This window comes from Drosophila gunungcola (assembly GCF_025200985.1).
Source record: "Drosophila gunungcola strain Sukarami chromosome X unlocalized genomic scaffold, Dgunungcola_SK_2 000049F, whole genome shotgun sequence".
Classification (NCBI taxonomy): domain Eukaryota; kingdom Metazoa; phylum Arthropoda; class Insecta; order Diptera; family Drosophilidae; genus Drosophila; species Drosophila gunungcola.
In genome coordinates this window covers 293,080-317,987 of record NW_026453193.1, presented here as the reverse complement: position 1 = coordinate 317,987, position 24,908 = coordinate 293,080, and the positions used below count along the sequence as shown (strand labels likewise).

At 43.7% G+C, this 24,908-nt stretch overlaps 4 protein-coding genes across 21 annotated transcripts in view; 2 read left to right on the top strand and 2 right to left on the bottom strand.

Moving 5' to 3' along the window:
* Window positions 1-3,854, top strand: part of LOC128261009 (inhibitory POU protein) — a 37,173-nt gene extending 33,319 nt beyond the window's left edge. For 3 of the 12 annotated variants that reach the window (XM_052994416.1, XM_052994411.1, XM_052994407.1), the window contains 5 exons: window positions 871-1,048; window positions 1,149-1,289; window positions 1,639-1,870; window positions 2,928-3,085; window positions 3,143-3,854. In XM_052994416.1, the coding sequence (XP_052850376.1) occupies window positions 871-1,048; window positions 1,149-1,289; window positions 1,639-1,870; window positions 2,928-3,085; window positions 3,143-3,204 (771 nt within the window). In that variant the 3' untranslated portion in view covers window positions 3,205-3,854. Of the gene's footprint in view, window positions 1-849; window positions 1,049-1,148; window positions 1,290-1,638; window positions 1,871-2,921; window positions 3,086-3,142 lie in introns of all 12 variants that reach the window. The other 9 variants (XM_052994415.1, XM_052994410.1, XM_052994406.1 and 6 more) reach the window with 3 other exon arrangements.
* Window positions 3,855-6,516: 2,662 nt separating this feature from the next.
* Window positions 6,517-11,824, bottom strand: LOC128260991 (probable ATP-dependent RNA helicase DDX46). 3 transcript variants are annotated; one of them, XM_052994373.1, is made up of 5 exons: window positions 11,578-11,824; window positions 11,213-11,518; window positions 9,062-10,346; window positions 7,978-8,978; window positions 6,517-7,905 (listed from the first exon to the last, which is right to left on the bottom strand). In XM_052994373.1, exons 1-5 carry the CDS (start codon window positions 11,592-11,594, stop codon window positions 6,774-6,776), a joined length of 3,741 nt encoding a protein of 1,246 aa, XP_052850333.1. In that variant the 5' UTR covers window positions 11,595-11,824; the 3' UTR covers window positions 6,517-6,773. The 3 variants fall into 3 exon arrangements, with proteins under 3 accessions (XP_052850333.1, XP_052850335.1, XP_052850334.1); XM_052994374.1 differs by having other exon boundaries at window positions 6,518-7,905; window positions 9,062-10,331; window positions 11,578-11,823; XM_052994375.1 differs by lacking the exons at window positions 11,213-11,518; window positions 11,578-11,824 and having other exon boundaries at window positions 7,978-8,799; window positions 8,855-8,978; window positions 9,062-9,196.
* A 652-nt stretch (window positions 11,825-12,476) lies between these two features.
* Window positions 12,477-14,696, top strand: LOC128261005 (p21-activated protein kinase-interacting protein 1-like). The gene is made up of 3 exons (XM_052994399.1): window positions 12,477-13,371; window positions 13,431-13,507; window positions 14,106-14,696. Exons 1-3 carry the CDS (start codon window positions 12,601-12,603, stop codon window positions 14,620-14,622), a joined length of 1,365 nt encoding a protein of 454 aa, XP_052850359.1. The 5' UTR covers window positions 12,477-12,600; the 3' UTR covers window positions 14,623-14,696.
* A 269-nt stretch (window positions 14,697-14,965) lies between these two features.
* LOC128260992 (histone deacetylase 6) lies at window positions 14,966-24,151 on the bottom strand. Of its 5 annotated transcripts, XM_052994379.1 has the most exons (9): window positions 24,038-24,151; window positions 22,449-22,745; window positions 22,247-22,377; window positions 20,688-20,871; window positions 19,694-19,965; window positions 17,844-19,257; window positions 17,131-17,763; window positions 16,884-16,971; window positions 14,966-15,821 (listed from the first exon to the last, which is right to left on the bottom strand). In XM_052994379.1, exons 2-9 carry the CDS (start codon window positions 22,686-22,688, stop codon window positions 15,397-15,399), a joined length of 3,387 nt encoding a protein of 1,128 aa, XP_052850339.1. In that variant the 5' UTR covers window positions 22,689-22,745; window positions 24,038-24,151; the 3' UTR covers window positions 14,966-15,396. The 5 variants fall into 5 exon arrangements, with proteins under 5 accessions (XP_052850339.1, XP_052850337.1, XP_052850338.1 ...); XM_052994377.1 differs by lacking the exon at window positions 24,038-24,151 and having other exon boundaries at window positions 22,449-22,992; XM_052994378.1 differs by lacking the exon at window positions 24,038-24,151 and having other exon boundaries at window positions 16,884-16,959; window positions 22,449-22,992.
* Window positions 24,152-24,908: the final 757 nt, after the last annotated feature.

Below are 24,908 nucleotides of genomic sequence, written 5' to 3'. Positions count from 1 at the left end.
CCCCATCGGAAAAGTAACAAGTGCAACTTCGGGTAAAAGGGTTGTCAGTTATTGTCAGGATGGATGGGGTACGGCCGGGAACTTTAATTAGAGGTAGCTTTAAACACATTTCTTATGCCGTGAGTGGAAAACTTTACAAATTATCTGCCAGGGGGAACTGTCAAGGGGGACAGCCGTGGGCCATGATTACAATGATAATGATTAGCCCGATAATGATGGCGTTTAAGATAATTCCCTTTAAGTAGGTACACACACAAAAAGATAATTATGCGGGATTTGTATTTGTTTTCCTTGGGTTCTTGGACTTTGGGTGAATCTGTATTAGTATATTCGTGTGACTTACATAAGCATAATTAAATATTTTATCCGTTTATCTTCTGCTGCTTTAACTACATGCACTCTTTATTTCTATTTATTTAAACTTTTTATTTTAAATTCATTTGGCATTTTAAAGTAATGTAAAATAAACATTTGATTTACTAAAACAGTTCTAAAAGTGTTAAAAAATATAAATATATATATATATATATATGAATGTATTAATATAGATATTATTTTACAGTTAAAAATATTATTTTATAAATTAATAAATCACATTTGATTCACTTATGAAAGCTCCTTGAAAAGTTAAAACATTTGTCACGCGTTTTATTTTGCTGAACTATTTTTTAAAGATGTATTCATATTTAGGATACTTTCTGGTATCAACCACTATTACGTATGGTTGTTTTCATATCCATAAATATATTAAAGTATATGTTTGGGGTGATTGTTTCAATCGATTTTAAAGCTACGCACTTGACTCTGCTAATTTTTAATGAAGTTTATTTCCATTCCAATGCTATTTAGGAAAATCCTTTTTCTCGACAGATGCACCACTCGATGGACCAGCTGGACATGCTGGATCCGACGGGCTCGATGACCACGTTGGCGCCCATCTCGGAGTCCCCTCTGACGCCCACACACCAGCACCTGCACGGTTCCTATCACAGCATGAATCACATGATGAGCCACCACCATCCGGGCACGCTAAGTGGCCACACGGGGGGTAAGTGATGCTCCTACTCCAGCTCAGCTCCGCGGAGGCCTTCTTCCTGTTTCCCCCCCCCCTTATCATGGCCCACCTCCTGCTCTCCCCACGCATCCAGGACACCATGGACACTCAGCGGTACATCATCCTGTTATCACGGCGGCGGTGGCAGCCGCTGGCCTGCATCCCGACACCGATACCGATCCTCGCGAGCTGGAGGCGTTTGCGGAGCGGTTCAAGCAGCGGCGCATCAAGCTGGGTAAGTTCCCTGTCCAAATTATGTTTGAAAAAACTTGGGCAACAAATAAGAAAACGATATAGCCACATTTGTTAACAGAAAATTTAGATCAATAATTATTGACTTAAAGTAAAAACCTTTTCATGTAAATTTTGCATTATAAATGTAGCAATTTATATTATTTTTCAGGGTTTGTATACAAAAAAGCGATTTTTGTGATTCAAGACATTTGAGAAAACTATATTTTAAATATATATTAAAGATTTTTTTTGGTTGTAACTTTGTCAAACTAATAATAATAAATCTAGGATTGTTTTGTTTTGCAGTCATTGGAGAACTGTTAATGGTTAATTTGTTGCGCAAATTGCAGGTGTCACGCAGGCGGACGTGGGCAAGGCCCTGGCCAATCTCAAGTTACCTGGCGTCGGCGCACTGTCGCAGAGCACGATCTGTCGATTCGAGAGCCTGACGCTGTCGCACAACAACATGATCGCCCTGAAGCCCATCCTGCAGGCGTGGCTCGAGGAGGCCGAGGCGCAGGCGAAAAACAAGCGACGCGACCCGGACGCGCCCAGTGTCCTGCCGGCGGGCGAAAAGAAAAGGTAGAAAGTGTTTTAATTGCCCCGGTAGCCTAGTCCAGCCCCCTCCCAGACCAGTCCAGCCCCAGTCCACTCCCCATTCTGATGAGAAATGGCTAAGCCACCATCCCAGAGCCAGACCCATACCCATACCCATACCCAGACCCATACCCATACCCACACCCAGAGCACCCACCTCCAGCATCTGAGCGCGAAGCAATTGGCCAGACACCAAAAACACCTTGAATTATAGCCCAGCTGACAGATAGTCCATAATCGAATATGTAATTATAATTAATTATTAACGGTAACTTTTGACCAGCTGTTGAATAACCAATTGATTCGATTTGTTCCGAAAAAAAATGTTTATATGATAAAAACTCTTGAAAGCGCCATCTAACAATCAAGTTTTTCTGCATGCTCAATTTGATAGTAGGTTCAAAGTTCGTAAGGCGCTTTTTCTATGTAGACTATGATAGCGCCATCTGTTTTTGAAATATATTTTGCTTAGAGTTGTTCAAAGTTATATTTTATAATTAAATGTTAGCTTATGTTTTTAAAGTTTTATTATTTACGGATTTATTTTTTAAGTAAAAGTCTAAAGTGCACTGATAATTAAATTATTAATAACTTATTATACAATTTATTTTTAATAGTTACAAAATGATTTTAACTATTTATGTTTAATATATGTATATATTCCAAATTCATATTGTATTTTAAGGCTTGTATTTAAAATTAGATAAAATAAAGCAGCACATTTTCATTTAATTTTTTAAAAGAAATTTGTTTCTGACAATAAGACTAAAGTACATATTTATGATGAAAAAAAGAAGAAATTTGTGAAAGCATACTTTACTCAATTTAATTTAATATCGATTATGGACTATTGTAAGCCAATCCCCAAGTAATACAAGCAAAAACAAAGTTATCGAAAAGTAGGACTATTCGCATCGATCGACCATATCAGCACCACCATTGTTCACCATACCGTATACCGAATACCGAATACCGATACCGTCCCGCAGCCTAGGGCCCCGCTTCTAAAGTAATCTATATCGAGTCTTTTTTCAAGAAAAAGGACTTCCATTGCGGCACCTGAAAAGCGTTCCCTGGAAGCCTACTTCGCCGTCCAGCCGAGGCCATCCGGTGAGAAAATCGCTGCCATTGCCGAAAAGCTGGATTTGAAGAAAAACGTGGTGCGCGTCTGGTTCTGCAATCAACGTCAAAAACAAAAACGTATGAAATTTGCCGCTCAACAACACTGACAATCAAATAATACAGCCACACAATTAGGTATAGTTAGTAGTGTAACACCCTCAATGACTGGCCACGGTTCGGCGGGATTTGGATACTGATAGTCGTTTATGACGGCAGCGGCGGCGGTAAACACGGCGGCAGCAGCTGGAGCGGCAGCGGCAACATTGGGAACGGCGGCAACATCGGCGTGTCTGGGCGACTATTACCTTTAGTGATTCTGATTCTGGTTCTGATCCTGATCCTGAGTCCGATTCCGATACTGATACCGATACCGATACTGATCCAGTTACTGATCCTGTTCCTGTTCCTGTTCCACATACATGTAGTATTCGCAACGAATCTAATTGCCATGCAGAAGCGGCAGAAGCAGCAACAACACCAGCAACACCAGCAACACCACCACATCAACAGCAACATGAGATACTTCTCTCTATATCTTTCACTCAGTAATCAACCAAGCAGCGGCGAAAAATCGGCCAGAATAAATACTAATAATAGCAGCATACACAACTATAACATTTATAATCCCCCTCTCCAGTGTATCGCCCGATTTTCCTCCCAACCATTCAGAGAAGCTACCCCCCAAAAAGTGAACGGAGAATCCATCGGTTGCATATAATAAACGAAACAAAAAAACAAGAATGCAAAATGAATACCAAGAAATAAAAGAATTTTTTAGGAACGAATAATGAAACAATGGACCAACATATCAAATGCAATAATTTATTGAATTGTATAAGAGAAAAAGGTAAGCCAAGCAAAGCGAATAACTATATTGTACACTAAAAAACTATTTTTATTTCGAAATAAATATTGTATTTACTTCTGGGTAAAGTAGAATCTATATGCATAGAAGTAGGTTAAAAAATGTTTATTAAATATTTTAAATTAACATATTAATATTAAATACAAATTGGAAATGTACTGAAATCATAATTAAAAGATTGCTTTTAATATTGGTTTGATTCTAGCTTTTATAAAATTTTGGCACATTGAAAAAAATTCTATTTGGTTACAACCAAAATTCTGTACATTATATCTCTGAAAGTATTAAATTCAAAAATATTTTTGTTTGCATTAAAAAATGTTTATATATTATTAACATTTTGTTCCTCATAATATAGTTTTTTTCTTACAAGAAAATAAAGTATTGCTCACTTTAATTGCAACATTATTCTTCTATCTGTACTTCACCCAAAACTGCAAATAAATTGAGCAAACTGAGCCATTTGTTTATATTCTTTTTTTTTTCAGAACAAAAACGAGCTAAAAAGCCGAGAACAAATTGAAATGATAAATCAATTGAACACGGGCCTTCCCCCTCCAAAAAGAGAATCCCCAATCTGCTACTGCCCAACAACAAGGATACACGACATGGATACACAGGATAACACACACAGACACACACACACACACAGACACACACACACACACACAGACACACACACACACACACAGACACACACACACAGAAGCACACACACTACACAGAGAGACACACAAAGACCAAAAGAATGCCAAGAAATTGCTTCAAGTGATCCGATAATAAGAATCTAAGCTTATAAATCTAAGGAAAAAGGCAAAATGAATGTGGACTAGAGCTGGACAACAAAAAAAAAAAGAGCATTGACATCGGCAACAACAGCAACAGCAGCAACGGAAATTGCAGCCACAGCAGCAACATGAGCTGCAAGTTGCAACTTCAACTTGCAGCAAGAACAGCACGAGCAACCACTCCACAGACAACCCGCACACATGACCCAAAAAAGAAGCAAAAACAAAAAAACAAAAAAACAAGCGATATGCATTAGCCACTGTATATATACTATATACATATAGGGAACTTTGATTCGATTGTAAATACCGCAGCAATATAACACACCCACACAACAACTGTAGCCAAAAGAAACCAGAAACAAGAGGATTTTCAGATATCTTACAGTAGAGGTCCCAGTCCCAGTTCCAGCCAAAGCAAACTAGTCCTTAATCCGTAATCCTTTGTCCCAAAATAACCCTGATTTACCCACCCCCCCCCCCCCCCCCCCCCCCCCCCTTCCCACGCCAAATGCCACACACCCAAAAAAAAAACCACACAGCTAAGCAAAGGCATAATTTAATTTTTTTTTGTCTAATTATAAGTAAACTAATGCAAAAACGAGGATAAAACCTAAACCTAAAAGAAACCCGGAGAAAACCACCTCCAACAAAAAAAAAATGTTAGCAGCAACTGGAGATATTGCAACGAATTTAAAATGTTGCCAAACTAAACTAAACTAATGCAGAAAGTAAAACAAAAAAATCATATATAAATAAAAACAAACAACTCTATGACAACTATGAATTACATATAAATATATAGTATATATATAAAGAATTTTAAAAAAATTATATACTATACATAACATATTTTTTTTTTGTTTTTTTTTATTGTATAATTTAGCACATTTCATAGTTTTAACTAGAATTGTACATATAAAAAGAAGAACAAATATAAAGGTATTGGATAATGGTATATATATATATACATATATATATATATATATAGCGTGCGTGTGAGTGATTTTGAATGAGTAGCCATAAAAATAAAATAAAGAAAAAACCCAAAAACCCAAAGTCAAGGCAAGCGCGAAATTCAATAATAATTTTAAACAAAAGCTAAATATAATAACTCATAGTTTTGTATCAAATGAAATGAATAACAAACATTTTGCCGACAAATTAGTGCATAAAAAAATGTAAAACCAAATATATAAAACATACAATTTTTTTCATAAAACCAAAACAAAATGCGCATAATAATATTTATAAAAAATTATAATACATACCATTGATAACGGACATGCCCAAGCTCATAACTACATTTAAATTTAATTTTAGTAGTTTCTAGACACAAGAAATACTGTAGCATGAAAATCAATTGATTGCAGCGCTCGAGTGCTGGCGGAGATATATAAGTAAACAATAAAAATGCAGCAAAAAAGCAACAAAAAATAAGAAAACCATTAATGAGTTTTAACTGGGTTTGATATTTGGGGGCAATATTCATTGGTTTTCAACCCAATGCTGAGGTCATAAGATATATAGATTGGATTGAAACCTTTTAAATTCGTATTTCAATCGAAGGGTTATTATTCATTAAGCAAATGAGTTTTTATTTTATGATTTGCATTTAGTTAAATCCCTTTTGAAAAAATAATTAAAATGTTCTATATTCAATATAGAAATTGATTAGTCCGATTATTATTAGTGACAACTAAAAGTAATTGTGCCTTGATTTTGTATATATATCTTAGTATATTGTATAAAAAAAAAGAATTTTTCAAACTACTCCCCTCAGTTAATAATATATATAAAATTCCCAAAAAAAAGTGCCTTTTATACACGAATTAACCCTACTCCCTTAAATGTGAAAACGTGTTTTACTGATTTTGTTATTAACATCTTTACTCCAAATTAAACACAATACATAATCCAACCGATATATTGGAATAAAGACGCTTCGGCAATTTGGTCTGAAACGAATCCTTACGTTTATCTGATCGCGTGCGTTCCAAGGAACAGTTCATTATCTTATCATAGCGAGAGGCTTTACAGGACCGGGCCACCGGTCTGTGTTTGTGTCTGTGTCTGGGTGGATCTGGGTCTAGGTCTGGGTGTGGGTCAGGGTCTAGACCACCTTGTAGCGTCCCTTGTTGAAGACGTGATGGGCGGAGCTGAGCTTCAGCAGCTCCTCCTTGATGAGCCGCGTTATCTCGCGCTTGGCCTTCTGCACGGCCAGCTCGCTGCAGCTCTCGATGGCCAGGTAGAGCTTGCGCTCGCCATCCGGCGGATTCTTGCCCTGCGGCACGTACGTGCCGCGCACGGTGAGGCCCGCCTCCGAGTACTCGGAGATCTGGGCGAGGGCCTCCTTGGAGGTGACCTTCCAGCGTGCCTGCTGCGGGAAGTCGTTGATCTCCAGCTCCTCCTCGTATTTGGTGAACGAGTTGGTGGTGCCGCCAATCAGCGGGCCCAGGCCCTCCTCATCCTCCTTGGGCTGGTAGTTGAGCTTGTTGTTCAGCTTGGCGGCCATCTGCTCGGCCACCGTGCGAGCGGTCAGCAGCGGAGCGGCGGCGCCGGCGACATGCGGCCCCTTGAGCAGGGGTTCCACGCTGGCGACCACACTGCTCTTGGTGTCCAGGTTCTTGCTGCTGTTGATCTTGGAGGCCAGCCGCTTGGCCAGCTCCAGTTTGTCGGAGCTGAGGGCTCCGCCGGCGGCCGCGCTTTGGCCACCAGCCGCTGCCGCAGAGGCGGAGGCCGCTGCCATGGCCAAGTTGGCGGCAGCAGCCACTGCCGCCGCTTGAGCGGCCGCCGAGGCTAAAGCCGGATTTGCTCCGGAAATGGCGGCAACCGCGGCCGCCGCCGCAGCAGCTGTGGCCGCGGCCGACGTGTCCTTCACCGTTCGCTTGGCCGCGAAGATCTGCTCGATCTGCTGGTCGATGTCCTGCTCGATGTCCTCCTCATCGTCGGAATCGGCCAGGCCCAGGGCGGCCTTCTGCAGCTTCTTGCTCTCCTTGACGGCATTGAACTCCTGCTCGTCGAACTTGAAGCCCTTGCCGCTGAAGCCGCCGCCCGTGTGCACCGTCTTGCCCTCGGCCTCCTGGGCGGCCTTGTACTCCGTCCAAAGGGTCTGCAGCTCGGCGGGTATCAGGGTGCCCGACAGGTCCAAGGCGCGAATGATGTCGCCGGCGTAGCGTGACTGTTCGGGTGTGATGAACGTGAAGGCGCTGCCCTTCTTTCCCGCCCGTCCAGTGCGACCACATCTGTGAGACATGGGCATAACATTAATATATCATCAATATATCATATTTTAAAGCGGAATGACAAAAGCCCACCTGTGCACATAGTCCTCGTAGTGGTTGGGCACATCGTAGTTGACCACCAGGATGAGATCCTTAACGTCCAGGCCGCGCGCCGCCACCGAGGTGGCGATCAGCAGCCGCACCTTGCCCGACTTGAAGTCGATGATGGTGGAGTCGCGATCGAACTGATCGATGCCGCCGTGCAGACTCATGCAGGGATACGAGGCCTTCATGAGGTCGCGCAGCAGGATGTCGGCGTTCTCCTGCTTGTCGACGAACACAATGATGCTGCCCGCCTCCTGGTAGATGCCGAGCAGCTCCAGCAGCTTGAAGAACTTGGCGTCGTCGTTGAGGATGACCACATTCTGTTCGACATCCTTGCACACCACCGACCGCCCGCCGACGATCACCTCGATGGGCTTCTTGAGGATGCGACGGGCCAGCGCCTCCATTTGCCGCGGAAACGTGGCGCTGAACATGACCGTCTGCCGGTCCGGCCGCACGTTGTCGATGATGCGCATCACCTGCGGCTCGAAGCCCATGTCGAACATGCGATCCGCCTCGTCCAGGACGACATATGTGACGCGTCGCAGGTTCGTCACGCGTCCGGAATTCGCCGCCAGCATGTCAATCATGCGACCCGGCGTACACACTATGATCTCGGCGCCACGCTTCAGTTCGGCAATCTGCTCGGAGATGCCAGTGCCGCCGTAAACACACACTGGCCGCAGGCCCAGCGACTTGCTAAACTTGCGGATGTCCTTGCCGATCTGCATGCAGAGTTCGCGCGTGGGCGCCATTATGATTGCGATCGCGCCGTCGCCATCCTCCAGGCTCGGCTGGTCCAGAATGTGCCTAAACATTGGTAAAATGAATGCCAACGTCTTGCCACTGCCAGTTTTAGCAATACCTATCAGATCCCGTCCGGACATGATGGCCGGTATGGCCTGGCACTGGATGGGCGTGGGCTTCTCGAAGCCCAGCCGCCGCAGCACGTCCATCTCCTTCTTGCTGACGCCGCACTGCGCCCATGTCTGGAGGAGATGGCAGGGAGAGAAAGGAAGGGGGCCTGTTAAATATGGGTTGCAAATGCCAGGCCATGGCTGATAGCACCTACCTTGATGGGCTTCGGACAGCCCTTGCCCTTCACCTGGACGCCCTCCAGTTCGGTGCGATACTTCTCCACATCGCCGGCGGTCATGCGGCCCAGTTCCGGCACCTCCACGTAGAAGTTCTTGCGGAAGGGGGCATAGGTCACCGAGGAATGATCGATTTTGGCCAGCTCCTTGCGATGCTTCATCGCCAGATTGACGGCCGTGTCACGTATGTCCTCCAGCTCGTCCTCGCTGGAATACTCCAGGCTGTCCATGTTCTGTTCGATCAGCTCGCCCTTCTTCAACGTCGCCGTCTTCTTTTTGGCCACGCCCGTGAGGATCACGACGCCCTGCGATTTGGTGGGTGGACTGACGAAATTGTTCACACGTCGCATCTCGTTGTTGACCTCCTGCATGTAGGCATCCAGTGGATCTATGTCGTCCTCTGGCTCGACTTCGGGCTGCGGCTTGTCTTCAACAGCGGCCTCTGGCTTGGCTTCTGCCAACAGAGGCGGCTGCTGCTGTTGCTGCTCCGGCGGCTCCTCCTTGGCCTTCTCCTCCTTTTTGTCAACGGCGGCGGCGACGGGCGGCTCCTCGACAATCTCCATTTTGATGGGAGCCGGTTCGGGCTCCTTCTTGATCTCCTTCTTGGGCTCCACGGCGGTTGGCTCCTTCTTGATTTCTGGCTCCGTTTTGGGAGCGGCCAGGCCCATGCCCAGTTTGGCGCCAAACGACTTGCTGAAGGTGGGACGCTTCAGGGGAGAGAACTTTGTGTCGACCACGTCATCGTCGAAGCGCTTGCGAATGCTGTGGAACTTGGAGGGCGGCGAGTCCGGTTCGGCGTCCTTCTTGCCAGCATCCAACGGCGGTGCCGGATTGCTGTCGTCCTCCTCGGACTCGTCCTCCAGGCTCCACTTCTTGGCGGACTTGACCACCGCCGGCGTCACGGCCGCCACCTTGGTGTCCCGCTTGCGTTCCGCCCGCCAGCGTTCGATACGCTCCCGCCGCTTGATCATCTCCTGCTCCAGGCGACGCTGCTGCTCCTCCTTGTCGATCTCCTCCACCTCCTCGTCGGAGGAGCTGGTCGATGGCACGGGTATGACCAGCGGTGCGGCTGCGGCGGCCCGTCTGCCGTCCGACTCCCGTTCCCGTTCCCGCTGCCGATCCCGATCCCGCTCTCGATCCCGCTCCCGATCCTTGTCCCGCTCGCGCTCCTTGTCCTTCTCGCGCTCGCGATCCTTCTCCCGCTGCCGATCGCGATCCCGATCACGATCACGCTCCTTGTCCAGTCGTCTGTGGGAGGGATAACTTATATAAATTTGTGCTTCGAGTAGGTAAGTGGAAGTCATACTAATATAGACGTAGTCTTATTAGTAGTGGGTTATTGTATCGAGTACTTTAGTGACTATTTAAAGTGCTCTCTTAAATCAAAGTAATTATTACAAATACAACTACAAAATAATCTTATTCTCAGTAACAATTAGCAACAAAAATAGTGACTATTGAAGCTCATTAAAATAGTTATATACAAAATATTCGAATGTGAAAAATAAATAAACTTTTAAAAAATACTTTACATATTTAATATTTAACCATATGTACTGCCAAATTTTCATTATTTTGTATCGAAAACACAAGAGGTAAACTAATAATGGATTCTGACTAGCAATAACCTAGATTTCACTGTATTAAGTAAGCCTGCATTGTTTAACGATTATTAGTTTGGATTAACAACTAAATAAATAAATTTGGAGCATAAAGTAAAGCACTAAGTATTGATGACTTAAATATGTAAAGTTTTAAATTAATTAAATATCTTTTAAATGAAGGTTTCATTCTTGACCACAACCGTTAAATTATATTTAATAGAATATTTTTAACAACTTTTAAAGTAATCATAACTTATGGTAACATTAAACATTAAACAGTGAACATGCTGTTAAGGTATTTTAAATTAGAACTATTTTAAAACTGTTTTTTAAAGTTAAAGGTTTAAGTTAAGCACGATATTGTGATCATCAGATGGTTAATTGGCAGGCAATTAGACCTTAAAGGAACCAAGCAATATTTTAAAGGCAATCATAAACCTATTTTTCAAAAGGTTTGCATTTAAATTCTTAAATCAATATTATGTTTAACAATTGAATGAGAAATACACTACAAATCCGACTCACTTGTCCTTCTCGTAGTCCTTTGACCGGGAGCGCTTCCGTCGCTTGTCGTCCCGTCGGCCTCGATCGCTGGTCATGTCCTTGCCGCGCTTGCGGTCATCCCGTGCACTCCGGGAGCCACCGCCTCCTCCTCTATCGCCCCCTCCGCCGCCGCCACCGCCGCCTCCATTCCTGGACTTGCCCATGTCGTAGTCGCGGCTGCGACTGTCGTGCCGATTGTCCCGCTCGCGATCTCTGTCTCGGTCCCGCTCACGGTCGCGGTCCCTCTCCCGCTCACGCTCCCGTTCCCGTTCCCTGTCCCGATCGCGCCTTTTTGTGGATAAAGTCATCAGTTATCAGCGGTTATGGGACAAAATCCATTTACTCACCCAGAATTCTTCGACATGGCGGCTTTTTTTTTTGGGTCTTTCGGCGCCGGCTCAGTGCTGCCACGCCTCCAACGTACGGGCGGGGCGGAATATATGCAGTCCGGACTGCCTTGGGTTCGCTCAACGCTCACCACCACACAATGCAATGGCTTTTGTTGAGATTTAACCGTCTTTTCTTTTACAGTCCGGCACAAAATACAATTTTTTATAATCGTTGGTAGTGATGAAACACGGAACGATACTCTCGTAGATTTTGCAGTACCGATGTTTTTCCCGATACTATCGACTGTTTTCACGTGAACCATTGGTTTGCTCTAAATTGCTGCTAGATTTTAAATCATGGGTCATAAACTTTAATTAGAAATCGTAAGAAATTTAGAGGAAATAATGCCCAAAACTGAGAATGTCATGTCTCATTAAACTCATCATAAAATTTCCAATTGATTGGCATTTTCAGCTGAAAAATTGTCAGCCAAAAACTCTTATGATAAGTGTTTTTATTTGTTTCTTTTAAATCTCTAAAAACTCAGATTTTTTATTGAAAGCATAAAAAGAAATGCTTAAAACTCGGAGTTGCATACATCTATGAATTCGTCATAAAATTTCCAATCGAATGGCATTCACAGCTATAAATGTTTAAGTTTTGCAAATTTTTAGAGAATACATTAAAAAAAAAAAAGCTTTCTAAAAAACGCTTTACATATGGATCTCCAAAAACCAGATTTTGTATAAAAATCCTGGAATATAGTCTAGAAATAGTACTTTTAAAAATATATTAAAACTAATTTAATTCTGGCATTGAGTTACTCTCAACCTCGAACAGTTTAATATTTATTTAGGCAAATAAATGTTATAACGAACAATTTTTGCCGCCAGGGCTGCCAGACCAACAGTGAGCCACTAGATCGTTCCACACTGGCGTTGCCACTCCGCTGGCACACGTGTTGGGCGGATAAACAAATTGTTGAACTGCAAAGACCAAACGAAACGCAGAGACCCGCCAAATCCCGACGAGAGACAGCCATGCCGCCGGACATCGAGATCATAGTGGGCACCTACGAGGAGTACCTGCTGGGCTACCAGCTGTCCGCATCGCCGGAGGAAGCTGCTCCGGCTGCGGCTCCTGCTCCGGCCAAACTGAAGCTGAAACAGACCTTTGCGGACAAATCGCACGCCGGATCCATTAAATCGGTGGCCGTCCAAGGACCCTGGGTAGCCAGTGGCGGCAGCGATGACAGGATCTTCGTCTACGACATGCGGACACGGAAACAGTCGCAGATCCTGCTGTCGCACGCGGGCACAGTGAATACGCTGCAATTCTCGCCGGATCTGACGCACTTGCTCTCGGGCAGCGCCGATGGCCACATGATAGCCACCCGCGTGGGCAGCTGGAGCATCGAGGGCGATTGGAAGAAGGCCCACGCCGGCCAGCCCGTCACCCACATCAGCTGCCATCCCAGCAGCAAGCTGGCCCTGTCCTTGGGCGGCGACCAGGTGCTGAACACCTGGAACCTGGTCAAGGGACGCGTGGCCTACAAGACCAACCTGAAGAGCAAGACCACGCTGGGCAGCCAGCCGGACTGCCTGTCCTGGTCCACCCAGGGCGACCACTTCACGCTGAGTGGTCCCTTGTGCCTGGAGATCTGGGACATCAAGAGCGCCCATGTGGTGCGGCGCTGCAAGATGCCAGCGAAGCCCATCTGCGTCGCCTGGCTGGATGGTAACGAGTGCCTGGCTGGCTTGGAGAACGGCAGCATTGCCTGGATTTCCCTCAAGGATGAGGAGGAGGCTTCAGTGCGTTTGTCTCTTATTCTCACCGATTTTCATCATACTCACATGGTTTTCTCTTGCAGCCAACTATCATTCCGGCGCACGAGGCGAGGGTTAAGGCCATGGCCTATCTGAACGAATCACTGGCCACCGTCTCCAGGTGAGTTCCTTTAACTGATCTAAAAGATCATTCCTATTGGTATAATAATTCCCAGCAATTTGACTGGTTTAGTATTTACCCCTAAGGCATTTAAAGTTATATATACAAATGTATATTTTAGAGAGGGAAATTAAAAAAAAATCAAAGCCAATTTAATTGTAGAAGAACGAAAGACCATATTAATGCTCTTAGTTACTAGTTGGCCTTTAGTTTTAAACTTCAAGCTAGCTTTTTATAAATAAATAATGATTTTAATTTTGTTATTGTATAAATGCTTGTTCAGAGAAAAAACCTGGAAAAAACTGAAAATTCATTCCCTAAACAATTTTATTTTGGTACCCGCTTACCATACCATGTCATATATGTTTTAATAAAACTAAAAACCACAAACGTTTCACTTTCATATTAAAAAAGGCTTATTAAATTGTATTAAAATACATTGTTTATAAAAGAACAGTGATCTATCTAAAGCTTTTCATATTACCCATTTTACAAAAAACGTATCCCAAAAATAGTGAGTCTAAAGAGTGTTAGTACTTTAAAGCTTTAAAACAAAAACCCAAATAAAGCAAATTTTGTACATATTACTCTGTCACAGCGCTGGAGAAATCAAAGTCTGGAGGATCGATCTCGAAGAGCGCGAGTTGGAGGAGATTGCCAGCACCAACATGGACTGTCGACCCACTGGCTTGGGCCTGCTGGATCTGGGCCAGTTCGGCAATACCCGTCCCCTGGAGCAGCGCATCAAAGTGGAGAGCAAGCCAAAGGCCAAGACGGAGCCCGGACAAACGGCCAAGCCGGCGGCGCCTCGGGGATTCGTGACCATCGAGTACGAACAGGATGAAAAGCAGGAGGCCGATGAGGAGTCGGTCGCCACTCCCAACTCCAAGCAAAAGCCCAAGCAAAAGAAGAAAGAGGCCGAGAAGGCGCCACAGAGGAAACCTGAGGAATCCTCCGACGAAAGCAACTCCTCGGAGGAAGACAGCGAGGACTTCTCCGACAGCGACAGTGACGCCTCCAATGATGGCGGCCACCGAAAGAGGAGGCCACCCAAGCGGAAACAGCCACCAACGCCCTCCTCCAAACGAAAAGTCAAACAGCAGAAGAAGAAGTGATCATTCGATAACCCTTAATTCTACTCTATGTTATGACTGTCAATAAAGTTGAGTTTAGAAATTTAGAAATATGTCTCATTGGAATCTCTGTTAATTGCTTTTTGTTCCAATTTATGAGTATAAAAAAACCCGAGTTTTGAAAAGGTTTAAGCAGCTTAATGAATTAGGTGTATAAAACGTTTCTGGATAAAATTGGATATAAAAGTTAGATTTTTGAAAACCAGAAATTATAATTTGTGTCACACAGTTATTTATATTGTTTAAAATTAATAAAAAGGCAACCAGGTGAAAAAAAAAACCTGAAAACTAGCAGAAATTAAACCAAATTGCTGGCTAAAATATACTCGAAAAACACTCGAAGTTTTTATTAGATCATTAGTTGATAACATTAACAATTTGCATTTGTATAAATTTGAGAGGGAGTCCAGTTCCAAATGCCAGGATCAGGATCACCAGTACCTGACTGGCTGGCAGCTCCCGAATTAACAATAATTTCCTGTTGTATATGTTTTTTTTTTTTCTTTCTTGTTTGTTTGTTTGTTTACGGGCAAATGGGATTGTGGAGGCGGGATTCGGGATTCGGGATGCAGGATGCAGGTTCTAGGATCTAGGCTTTGGGGCTCAGTGGGCCAGGAAGTAGTGTAAGAGGTTAAGGTAAATGCGTTCCAGCAGCGGCCAGAGGTGTTCGGCCAGGAACTGGATCAGGTGTCTGAGCGGCGGGCAGAGCGTGCACATGTAGTCCGTGAGGGAATTTAGCACGCGTATGGCCAAGGGTCAGTTGTTGTGCTCCAGTTGGAGACAGATGCCGCCGCCGCCGCCGCCGCCGCCGCCGCCGCCGCTGCTGCTGCTGCTGCCGCCGGCGACGTCGTCGTCCTCCTCCCGCCCATCTGGCCCCAGTGGATAGCAGCCGTCGTCGCGCTTCGCACAGGCATACGTCCAGAGCATCGGCTCCTGGAACTTGGCCACATGCAGCGGATTGAGGAAGGCGTACAGACGGGGATGGTCCACGTACGAGGAACAGCCGTAGCACCACACGGACAGGTCGCCGATGCTCATCGCCAGCGGATGCTGCATCTCCAGGGAGTGCAGCGCCATGTGTTCGTTCATGAACCGTCCGCAGGCCACCGTCTGGCAGCTCAGACACACCCAGTTCTCCACCTTCGTTCGGCACACGCTGCACGCGTCCGAGCTGTTTATTGCTGTTGGTAGAAGGTAGCGAAAAAAACAACTTATCATTATTTTAACGTTCATTGGCTATTGGCTAAAAGAAGAATTGTTCAACAAAATAAGAAGCACATATTTTTCGAGCATGCGATAGCGATACATTACATTTAACAGCATCAACAGCGATCAATGGCAACTTAATGAATCAATACTAAATATTTCAATAAAATAAAACACTTGCTTACACCTCCCATTGTTTAACATTAATGGCAGCTTTACTTTACTTTAAAAAGTGCAGTAAAATTCAATCATGCGGCAAAAATATAGATAGCAACAAATGTTAAGCAAAGTTTGATTTTAAAGCACAGAAACACAAATCAGGGGAAAAAAGCCAACTAAAAACACAGCGAATCAGCCTCCAAGCACAACTAATTGCATGCTATATGCAAAAATAATACCAATAAACAATAAATAATTTTGAAAAATAACCAATTTCCAATTTCTGGCACCAAAGCACATATAACCAATAATTCAATAAATAGAAACAAAATGCAAATGCATTTTAAGACGAGACAAAATAATAACACTTTGTTGTTTTTAAATTTTTGTTAGTTCTTTGCAATTTAGTATTGTCTTAATATATGAGAAATACGATTTAAATTTCATGGATAAATGAAATAAAAAAAATTTAATTATTAACAAATTTAAGTTTTATATTTTTTTTGCAAAATTAGTAATGGTTTAAAATTTTAGAATTACTCTTTTAGTTTTATTAAAATCGGAAAATGATTTCATGTAGCTGCTATAGCAACATGCGAATAATTGAGCACAAAATCGTCATAGCTGCAATGCATATAAACCGAAATTTAAATATTATTGCATTTCGGCAATAGCTTCTTTGTTTTAAGTCGAAAAAAAAAAATACATTAAACGATTTTGAGTACAAATTATTGAACAAATAAATGAAAATGTTCGGACTCAAATTAAAAAATAAATGCAAATAAATGCAAATAAATGCCAATAAAAGTGCTATTATTTTGGGCAAACGAAGCAAGACTGGCTTGCGGTTGGATTGGCTTTGGACTTGAGTGGCTTACATTGCGGCGCCTCCTCCGGTCGCAGCAGCCTCAAATGGGGGCACGTCTTGAGCGGATACACGGCGTACATCTCGTTCTGCTCGAGGGCCTGAACGGAATCCGTAATGCGGAGTCCGGATTTTGAACGAGAGTTGGAACGGGGGGGAATCACATGAAATGGGGTGAGAGATAGAAACGCGGAGGGAAAAAGATGCGATTAATGGTGATGGCCAGACGATGGACAAACGCAATGCTGATCGTGTCGTACCTCCTTATGCTCCGCCATATACTCGGTGAGCGTTTTTACCTTGACTTTGGGCTTGCTGCCGCTGGGCCGCTCCCCGCCGCAAGCGGTCTGATCGTCGGCGAGTTCGCCCGACGCCCCCGGAGCGTCGTCATTTGCGATATCCAACTGCCGCAAGGAGGCGGTAAGAAAATCCTCGTTGTTGTTCTCGCCAACGGCGGGATCGCGCGGCAGTCGCCGTCCGACGAACTCCAGCGATCGCCAGTGTTTGCGCTGTATGCGCAGGCACGACTGCAGCGATTCCACACAGCTCTGATAGGCCACCGTTGGCGGTTTCTGGCCGGCGGTGGCGCCCAATTGGGGCGTCGGCATCGGATCACCCAGCAGCGTCTTGGTGCACATCGTCATGGCATACGATATGGAGTTCACATTGTAGCCACCCTCCAGGCAGACGACGATACGTCCGCCGGCCAGCGCCGACAGCCAGTGGGTGAGCATGCCGTAGCCCTCGGGCGTCACCTTGCAGCCGCCCAGCGGATCACCGATGGCCGCATCGAATCCGGCCGAGACCAGCACCAGCTGCGGATTGAACTCGTACGCAATGGGCATGATCAGTTGCTGGAAGGCCAACGCATACTCCAGATCGCCCATGCCCTTCTGCAATGCAATGGAGATTAGGGATTAGCTGCGGTCACCCAAGTGGGGGGAAAATGGGGGAAAATGGCCCACACACTCACCTTGTTCCAGGGTATGTTCACGTTGAAGCCACGGCCGGATCCCTTGCCCACCACATCGTAGTCGCCGTCGGGTCCCTTGGGAAAGAAGGAGCCGTGCTCGTAGCGATGCAGACTGATGTACAGCACCTTGCGATTCGCCTCGAAGATGTGCTGCGTGCCGTTGCCATGGTGCACGTCCCAGTCCACGATGAGCACACGCTCCAGGCCAAAGTCACGGATGGCGTACTGCGCTGCGATGGCCACATTGTTGAATATGCAGAATCCGTGCGGCTGATCCTGCTCGGCATGGTGTCCCGGTGGCCGCACATTGCAGATGCCGCTGCGCGACTCACCACGCAGCACACTGTCCACCGCCTGGAGCACAGCACCGGCCGCCAGGGTGGCACAATCGAAGGTGCTCGGATGCAGGTACACCGAATTGTAGCCGCCGGCCACCTGGTGCAGCTCCTCCGGATCGCGTTCCAGCAGGCGACGCACCGAGTTCACGTGTGCTCGCGTATGGGCCAGGCACACCTCGTCCGTGGTGGCCGCCCTGGCCGCCAGTTGCTTCATTCGCGGCAGCAGGCCGTACTCGTCGTGCATCCGGTGGATGTGCTTGATGCGCGACGGCTGCTCCGGATGCCCGGTATCGTGGAGGTTGCAGTGCAACAGCATCTGGGCATCGTAGGCATAGCATACGCGTACGGATGGCATCGATAGCTTGGTCTCCGTGCGCAGCACCTGCAGGCGGGCCCTGTTGCGCGCCTCCGTATCCGCGGGCAGCGGAATGGCCGTGCCTCGTGTCGGATAGCGATCCGTTGGCGGCGGTCCGCCCACCCAATGGTGCAGCACCTGGTGCAGATCCTTCTGCTTCTCCCGCCCCAGCAGCACCAGCTCGGCGGGTTCGTAGGTCTTCTGGAGCTGCAGACAACGCCAGTGGGGTCGGTGCACGGCGATGCAGCTGAGCAGCGCCTGGGCGAGATCGGGCCGGGGCCGGGGCACTGCCTCCACCAGCGGGGGGCAGGGATCGCCGAGCAGGGAGCGGAGTGTGAGGGCGGCACCCTCGGCCAGCGATTCCAGGCAGTAGCCGCCCTCGAGGACCACGGCCACGCGGCAGTCGGCCAGCCGGAGCAGGGGATTGAGCAGATGCGGATAGCAGGCCGGTGTCACCTCCATCTCGCCCTCGGGACATCCCAGTGCCGCATCGTAGCCGGCGGAGACCACTATCAGCTCCGGCTGAAACTCCAGGGCCACCGGCAGCAGCAGCTGCTGGAAAATGGCCAGGTAATCGCCGTTCGTCATTCCCGTCGCATTCAGGGGCACGTTGAAGTTGTAGCCCGTGCCCGGACCCGATCCAATCGCATGGAAGTCCGACTCTTGTAGGTTCGGCCAGAAGCTGCCGTGCTCGAAGCGGTGGATGGAGAAGTAGATCACCCTGCGAATATATAATATAAAAACTTTAAATATTTAAATCTAATAAAAACGTGGCTATAGTGCCCCGTCACATGAGTTTTGGGTATCGCCATCTACCTCAAATTTGCAAATTTACAACAATTTACACTTATGCTAATAACTTCTAACATTATATTGCGATTTGGAAAATTTTTAAGTGCCTTGTTAGACATGACCAAATTTTACAAACACTGCCCAATGACTGAAAATTTTACGATTTGTGGGAGTTAAAGTGGGAGTGGACAAATTTGAATATAAACTTTCGCTGCGTAGGCATAGCTACAATCTGCATTTTGAATACCAAATCTCTGTCATTTATAGTTGTCGAAATATCGACGTTCATACGGACAGACAAAAACCCCCTCCTAAATTAAAATCTATAATTTTTGTTCTTATTTAATTTCAAGTACTCAACTTACCTGGGATCGTTGTAGAAGAACTGCTGTGTTCCCTGGCCATGATGGACGTCATAGTCGATGATCAGAATGCGCTGTAGCTTGTAAACATCGAGGGCATGCTGGGCGGCCAATGCCACATTGTTAAAGAAACAATACCCATTGAACTCGGCCTTCATCGCATGATGACCCGGTGGCCGGATGATGGCCATGCCATTCTGGGCCCTTCCAGCGATCAGTTGGTCCACCAGCTCAATGGTGGAGCCGGTGGCCAGCAAGGAAAGCTCGAAAGTGGACTGCGGGGAGAAAGGCGGGAGAGGTTATCAGTGCTCTGCATAATCTAGTCAAAGCTAATAGAACGCAATGAATCTTATCTAAGACTGAACGCAAATAGGTTTCTCCACGTAAGAACTTGTTTATATTTATATGAATTTACAGTGCGTTTCAGGGCATTAGGATTGCCAAAAGATTGATTTGCTGGGGTAGATAAAATTGAAGACACTTTGAGGCACTTACAATGGTAAGATGGTAAAGAAGAGAACCATAAATAACTTAAGCTATAACAATTAATAATGAGTGGAATTCGTTAACCAAGCCATACGAAATCATAAATATTGTGAGAAGACAGAAAAAAATAGAAAACTTAACTTAAATAAATTTGTCTATAATCAATAAGGAATAAATAATAATAAATTAATATTAAATATGTGATTCTGCATCAATTATATATTTTAAACTTCTGTCAAATCGAATACGAATACAGAAATCGTTGCCTTCTCAATTGTAATAGACTTGTGAAACGCACTGTCCCTATAAAAATGCCTGTGCAATGGGCCGCATCTAATCTAATCTGCTTCAATTTGCATCTATCAAGTCAGTAAACTAAAAACGCCACAATCTTCGCAAGCAATCAAGCGAAAATACAATAAAATAAGCTAATTAAGTGCAAGCATTGGGTGCATTGTTCTACGGATTCCACATCCCATATCCCACATCGTAGAGGGCACCAATTGCTCACCGGATGTATGTAGACTGAATCGTAGCGGGAGCTCAGCTCCTCCATGCGCTCATCATCGCGAATCCCGGCGGTCTGCTTCAGGAGTTCGAAGTGCTCCTCCGTGTGCAGGCGCAGAATCTCCTTCTTGGTGGCCGATCTCGACGACAGCTTCATGCAGCGCTCCGTGAGATTCAGTTCCCGGCAGCTGGAGAAGATTAGGGAAGGAAATCTTAGTGCAATTGTTTAATCATTAAATATATATATATACATATCTTAGTGCAATTGTTTAATCATTAAATATATATATATATACATATCTATGTACAATTGTTTAATCATAAAATGTATATATATTATTATGTATATATTTTAGTACAATTCTTTAATCAAGCTAATTAATAAATAATCAATCAAGTTTTTTAAGAAAATTTAATTGTGTAAGAATATATCTATATATAGATTCAGTTTACGGCAGCTGGAGAAATCTGGAAGGAAATCTTTGGAGTGGATATATCTATATTCCTATACCATTCAATTTCCTTTAAAAAAACTTAATTCATTATTGGATTTGTAATTTTTTAAGCAAAAACATTATTTCTGTTGGACTTTGAACTCAATTAACATTCAAAAGTATAATATTTAAACATAAATGTAACTGCGTTATTTTTATATATTAATATTTTATAAATTAAATAAACAATATAAGTTGTTGAAATTTAATTAATCTATATAGCAGTGCTAAACTTCCGAAAACAAGTCGGAAATATGACATGCAAGTTTGTTTAGGTATATATTTATTTAAAGAATTTCATTGAACAACCATGTTTGGCAAAGTTAAACCTTTCTTATTTCAAATTGGTTTTAAACTATAAATAATTTTTGGAAGCACTAAATAATGCTACAAAACTGAGAAAGAAAAAGTTGTAAATAATGGGTAATTGGTAAAAAAAAAAACACTTGTTTGAAATTGGCAATTAGGTCCAGCTGTTTATATTCATTTTGCAAATGTGTTTTGTTGAAAACGAGTTTCTGAAAAATAATCTATATTTGGCAATAAAAAACCTTTTTTAATTGCTTGCAACTAAACAAAAAATTAAAAACTACGTTTTTTTACAAAGTACTACCTATTTAAATATATTTATATTTCAAAAAAGAATAAAAACTGAGGTGCTGCTGTCAAGTCCAAAGTAATGAGTAAAAATGGATGAATTATGATATAATGATAAAAAAAAAACCCTCGTTTAAAATTGGCAATTAGGTTCAAGTGTTTTTTTTTTTTTTTTTAGAAATTTGTTCAGCTGTTAATATTTATTTTGCAAATGTTTTTTGTAAAAACGAGTTTCTGAAAAATAATCTATATTTGGCAAGGTTTTTATTTAATTGCTAGCAACTAAAAAAAAATTGTGAAGTTTTGTTAATGAAGTACTTACTACCTATTTAAATATTAAATTTCAAAATAAAATAAAAACTGAACTGCCGCTTTCAAGACCAAAATTATAAGTACAATTGGATGAATTGTGTTATAATGATGTTTTTGTTATATCTATAATATTACAATCTGTCCCCGTATTTGAACTCACCGCTCGAGGACGCGTGTGAAACGTTTGGGACACTCGTAGTGCTCCTTGTCCCACAAGCAGCAGTGCTGGATCATGGACTCATCGTAGATCAGAGCCGTGGGTTTTCGCACCAGACCCTTACAATTGACAGCCTTATTTGAGGAAAATATACATAGATAGTTAGCATGGTCACTGGACAGATCCTCTATAGATCTCTACTCACATTCTGGAATATATCCGTGACGGACTCCTGCATGGCGTTGCTCTGGTTCTTGAGCATGTTCCGCGCTCGACGTTTCGCCTCCAAGAGCGATGCACTCGGTTTGTTCGCTTTTCGCGAATCGCCGGTGCCGCTGCTGATACCGCTGCCGCTGCTGATAGCGCTGCCGGTGCCGGTGATGGCAGAACCGCCGATCACTCCCGCCGCCGTTACCGTCGTCCCCGCCTTCGATTTATTGGCCATTGCCCGCGTCTGTATCTTCGCCTGCTGCGCGCTCCGTCGCGTGACGATGGGCGGGCTCTGTGGGAACATGGACTCGAATTTAGTTACCAACTCGCCAGTATCCAGTATCTTGGCAATTTCCAGAAATGATTATGTTAGGTACTACTGTAACTCAAGTGGGTTAAATGCAGCGATGGATGCATGAATTTAGCTGCCCACTCAAGTGCGATAAGTGCCCAGGTGGATGGATGATGTATAGTATCTTGACTAGTTTCTTGACTTTTTCCCGAACAACTAAAAAAAGGTTAACTAACAAACGTTTCGAGTCCAAGCACAATGACAAGTAACCCAATAAAGTCAAGGCACTTTTCGATCGAAGATTACAACGGCTGACATACTTTTTGAATTCTTGATTACAGCCCAAACTTCTATGTACAAACTAATCTTGATACAGTCTATACCTGAATTGGGTGCTCCAAAAAAAATATCAATTTATTTTAACTCCAAAATATACATATATATACTTAAAACAAAAAGTACACGATGTCCCTAAACTTTCATGATTAATTTATATAGTAATTTTTGTAAATCGTATTTTTTATGGCAGAGATTTAAGTAAAGTTAGTTTTTATTGAACAGAATTTTCATTTAACTCAAAGTCATATTTTTGAATATTTTAAAAGTGGGTTGCACTGAATTCAATTTTAAAAAAAAAACTAATAAAAGTATTTTACATGATGCTCTTAAGCACCTTAATTTATAATTTTAGTTTAAATAATGACTTCAAGTGTTTAGTTCAACCATGTTTTGTACCTTAATATTTTTGGAAACTAGATTTATACTTAGGTTTAAGTGGCTTTAAGTTCTATCGTAGGTACTTCAAAGTGAGAGGTTTATTTATATTTTCGGGCAAAGAGATTGCTTTAAGCATGACTCAGAATGTGATATTCGAGTTATAAAACTATCACTTTATTATGTTTATTGCTAAGAATAACGATATGTAAGTACTTCACACAAAAAGTTTGAACACTAATCAATATTTTCAAAAATATGTCTTTTGATAATTCCGAACCCAAAAATCATCGACCGTGGAACCTATTTTTCCGGCCTCTTCAAGATCGAGTAATAGAGGTATTACTGTACTAGGTATGTTGTAAGGTTTAGTCACATTTTGTAAACAAAACAAGATTTATGGAGATTTGAAGATTACATTTATTGTTGCCTTTTCAAATGCACCATTTTTGTTTTTATTTTATTAATATTAATAAACTTTAAGCTTTAGAGGGTCAAATTCATATCATATCATTTATAAATGAGCTGAAATGTTATGAATCACTTTAACTGTTGTTTGTAATTCGCAGTGATTTCACCTCAAAGTTATCCTAAGGTAGAATTTTTCGCGGATGTCTCCGTTTAGGGTGTTTCACTGTGCTTCCAGTGGGAAGCAGCCAACTGCTGGCCACGAAGTTTGGTCGGAAACTGCCGCAACTATACATATCCATGGAGCTCACAACCTGGCCAAGAAAACCGGGTGTGTGTGTGGGTGTTGTTGCCACTGCCGCTTTTGGCCAAAACAACTCGAAAAAGGCGGCATAATCCGTCTGTACTCACCATGTTGTGGGATAACGTGAATTTGTGGATGTGGATGTGGAAGTCGAGGCCGAGTCCGAGTCCGAATGGGAATCCAAAACCGAATATCCGGAGCTGGAAGTGGAAGTGGAAGGCGGAGGAGCTGGAAGCGGGGGAAACGGGACGGACTGATTCACAGCTGCGAGGGCGTTCGCTTCTTCTTCTTCTTGTCGTCGTATATTATGTAGGTTTATTCCAAAATTTCCGGCTCCGTTCCCGCTCCTTGACTCCCGTTATTTATCGATTCCGAGTAACACACTTTTCTTTTATAATTAGCCTTTTTGTGTGTGCTATAAATTTTGCCTAGTTTGTTTCTATCTCGCTTTCACAATCCCTACTTTGCGTGTTTGCGCTTCAGTTGCTCTGTTTTTATTGTTGTTATTTTGATTCTCTTACTTTTTTGTTATCGTTTTTGTTTGTTACTTGCCCATGCAAATGTGAAAACACTGAGCAACAAAATAAAGCATTGGCTAGCGGTTTTGTTTTATTTTAAAACAGCGTTGCAAGTTGCACTCGATTTGATTTCTTTGAGCAGACGAAGATGCAGCAACAGTAACAGATACATAGGCACGGCACAACAAATACAATCAGAACGTGAACCAGAAATCTCGC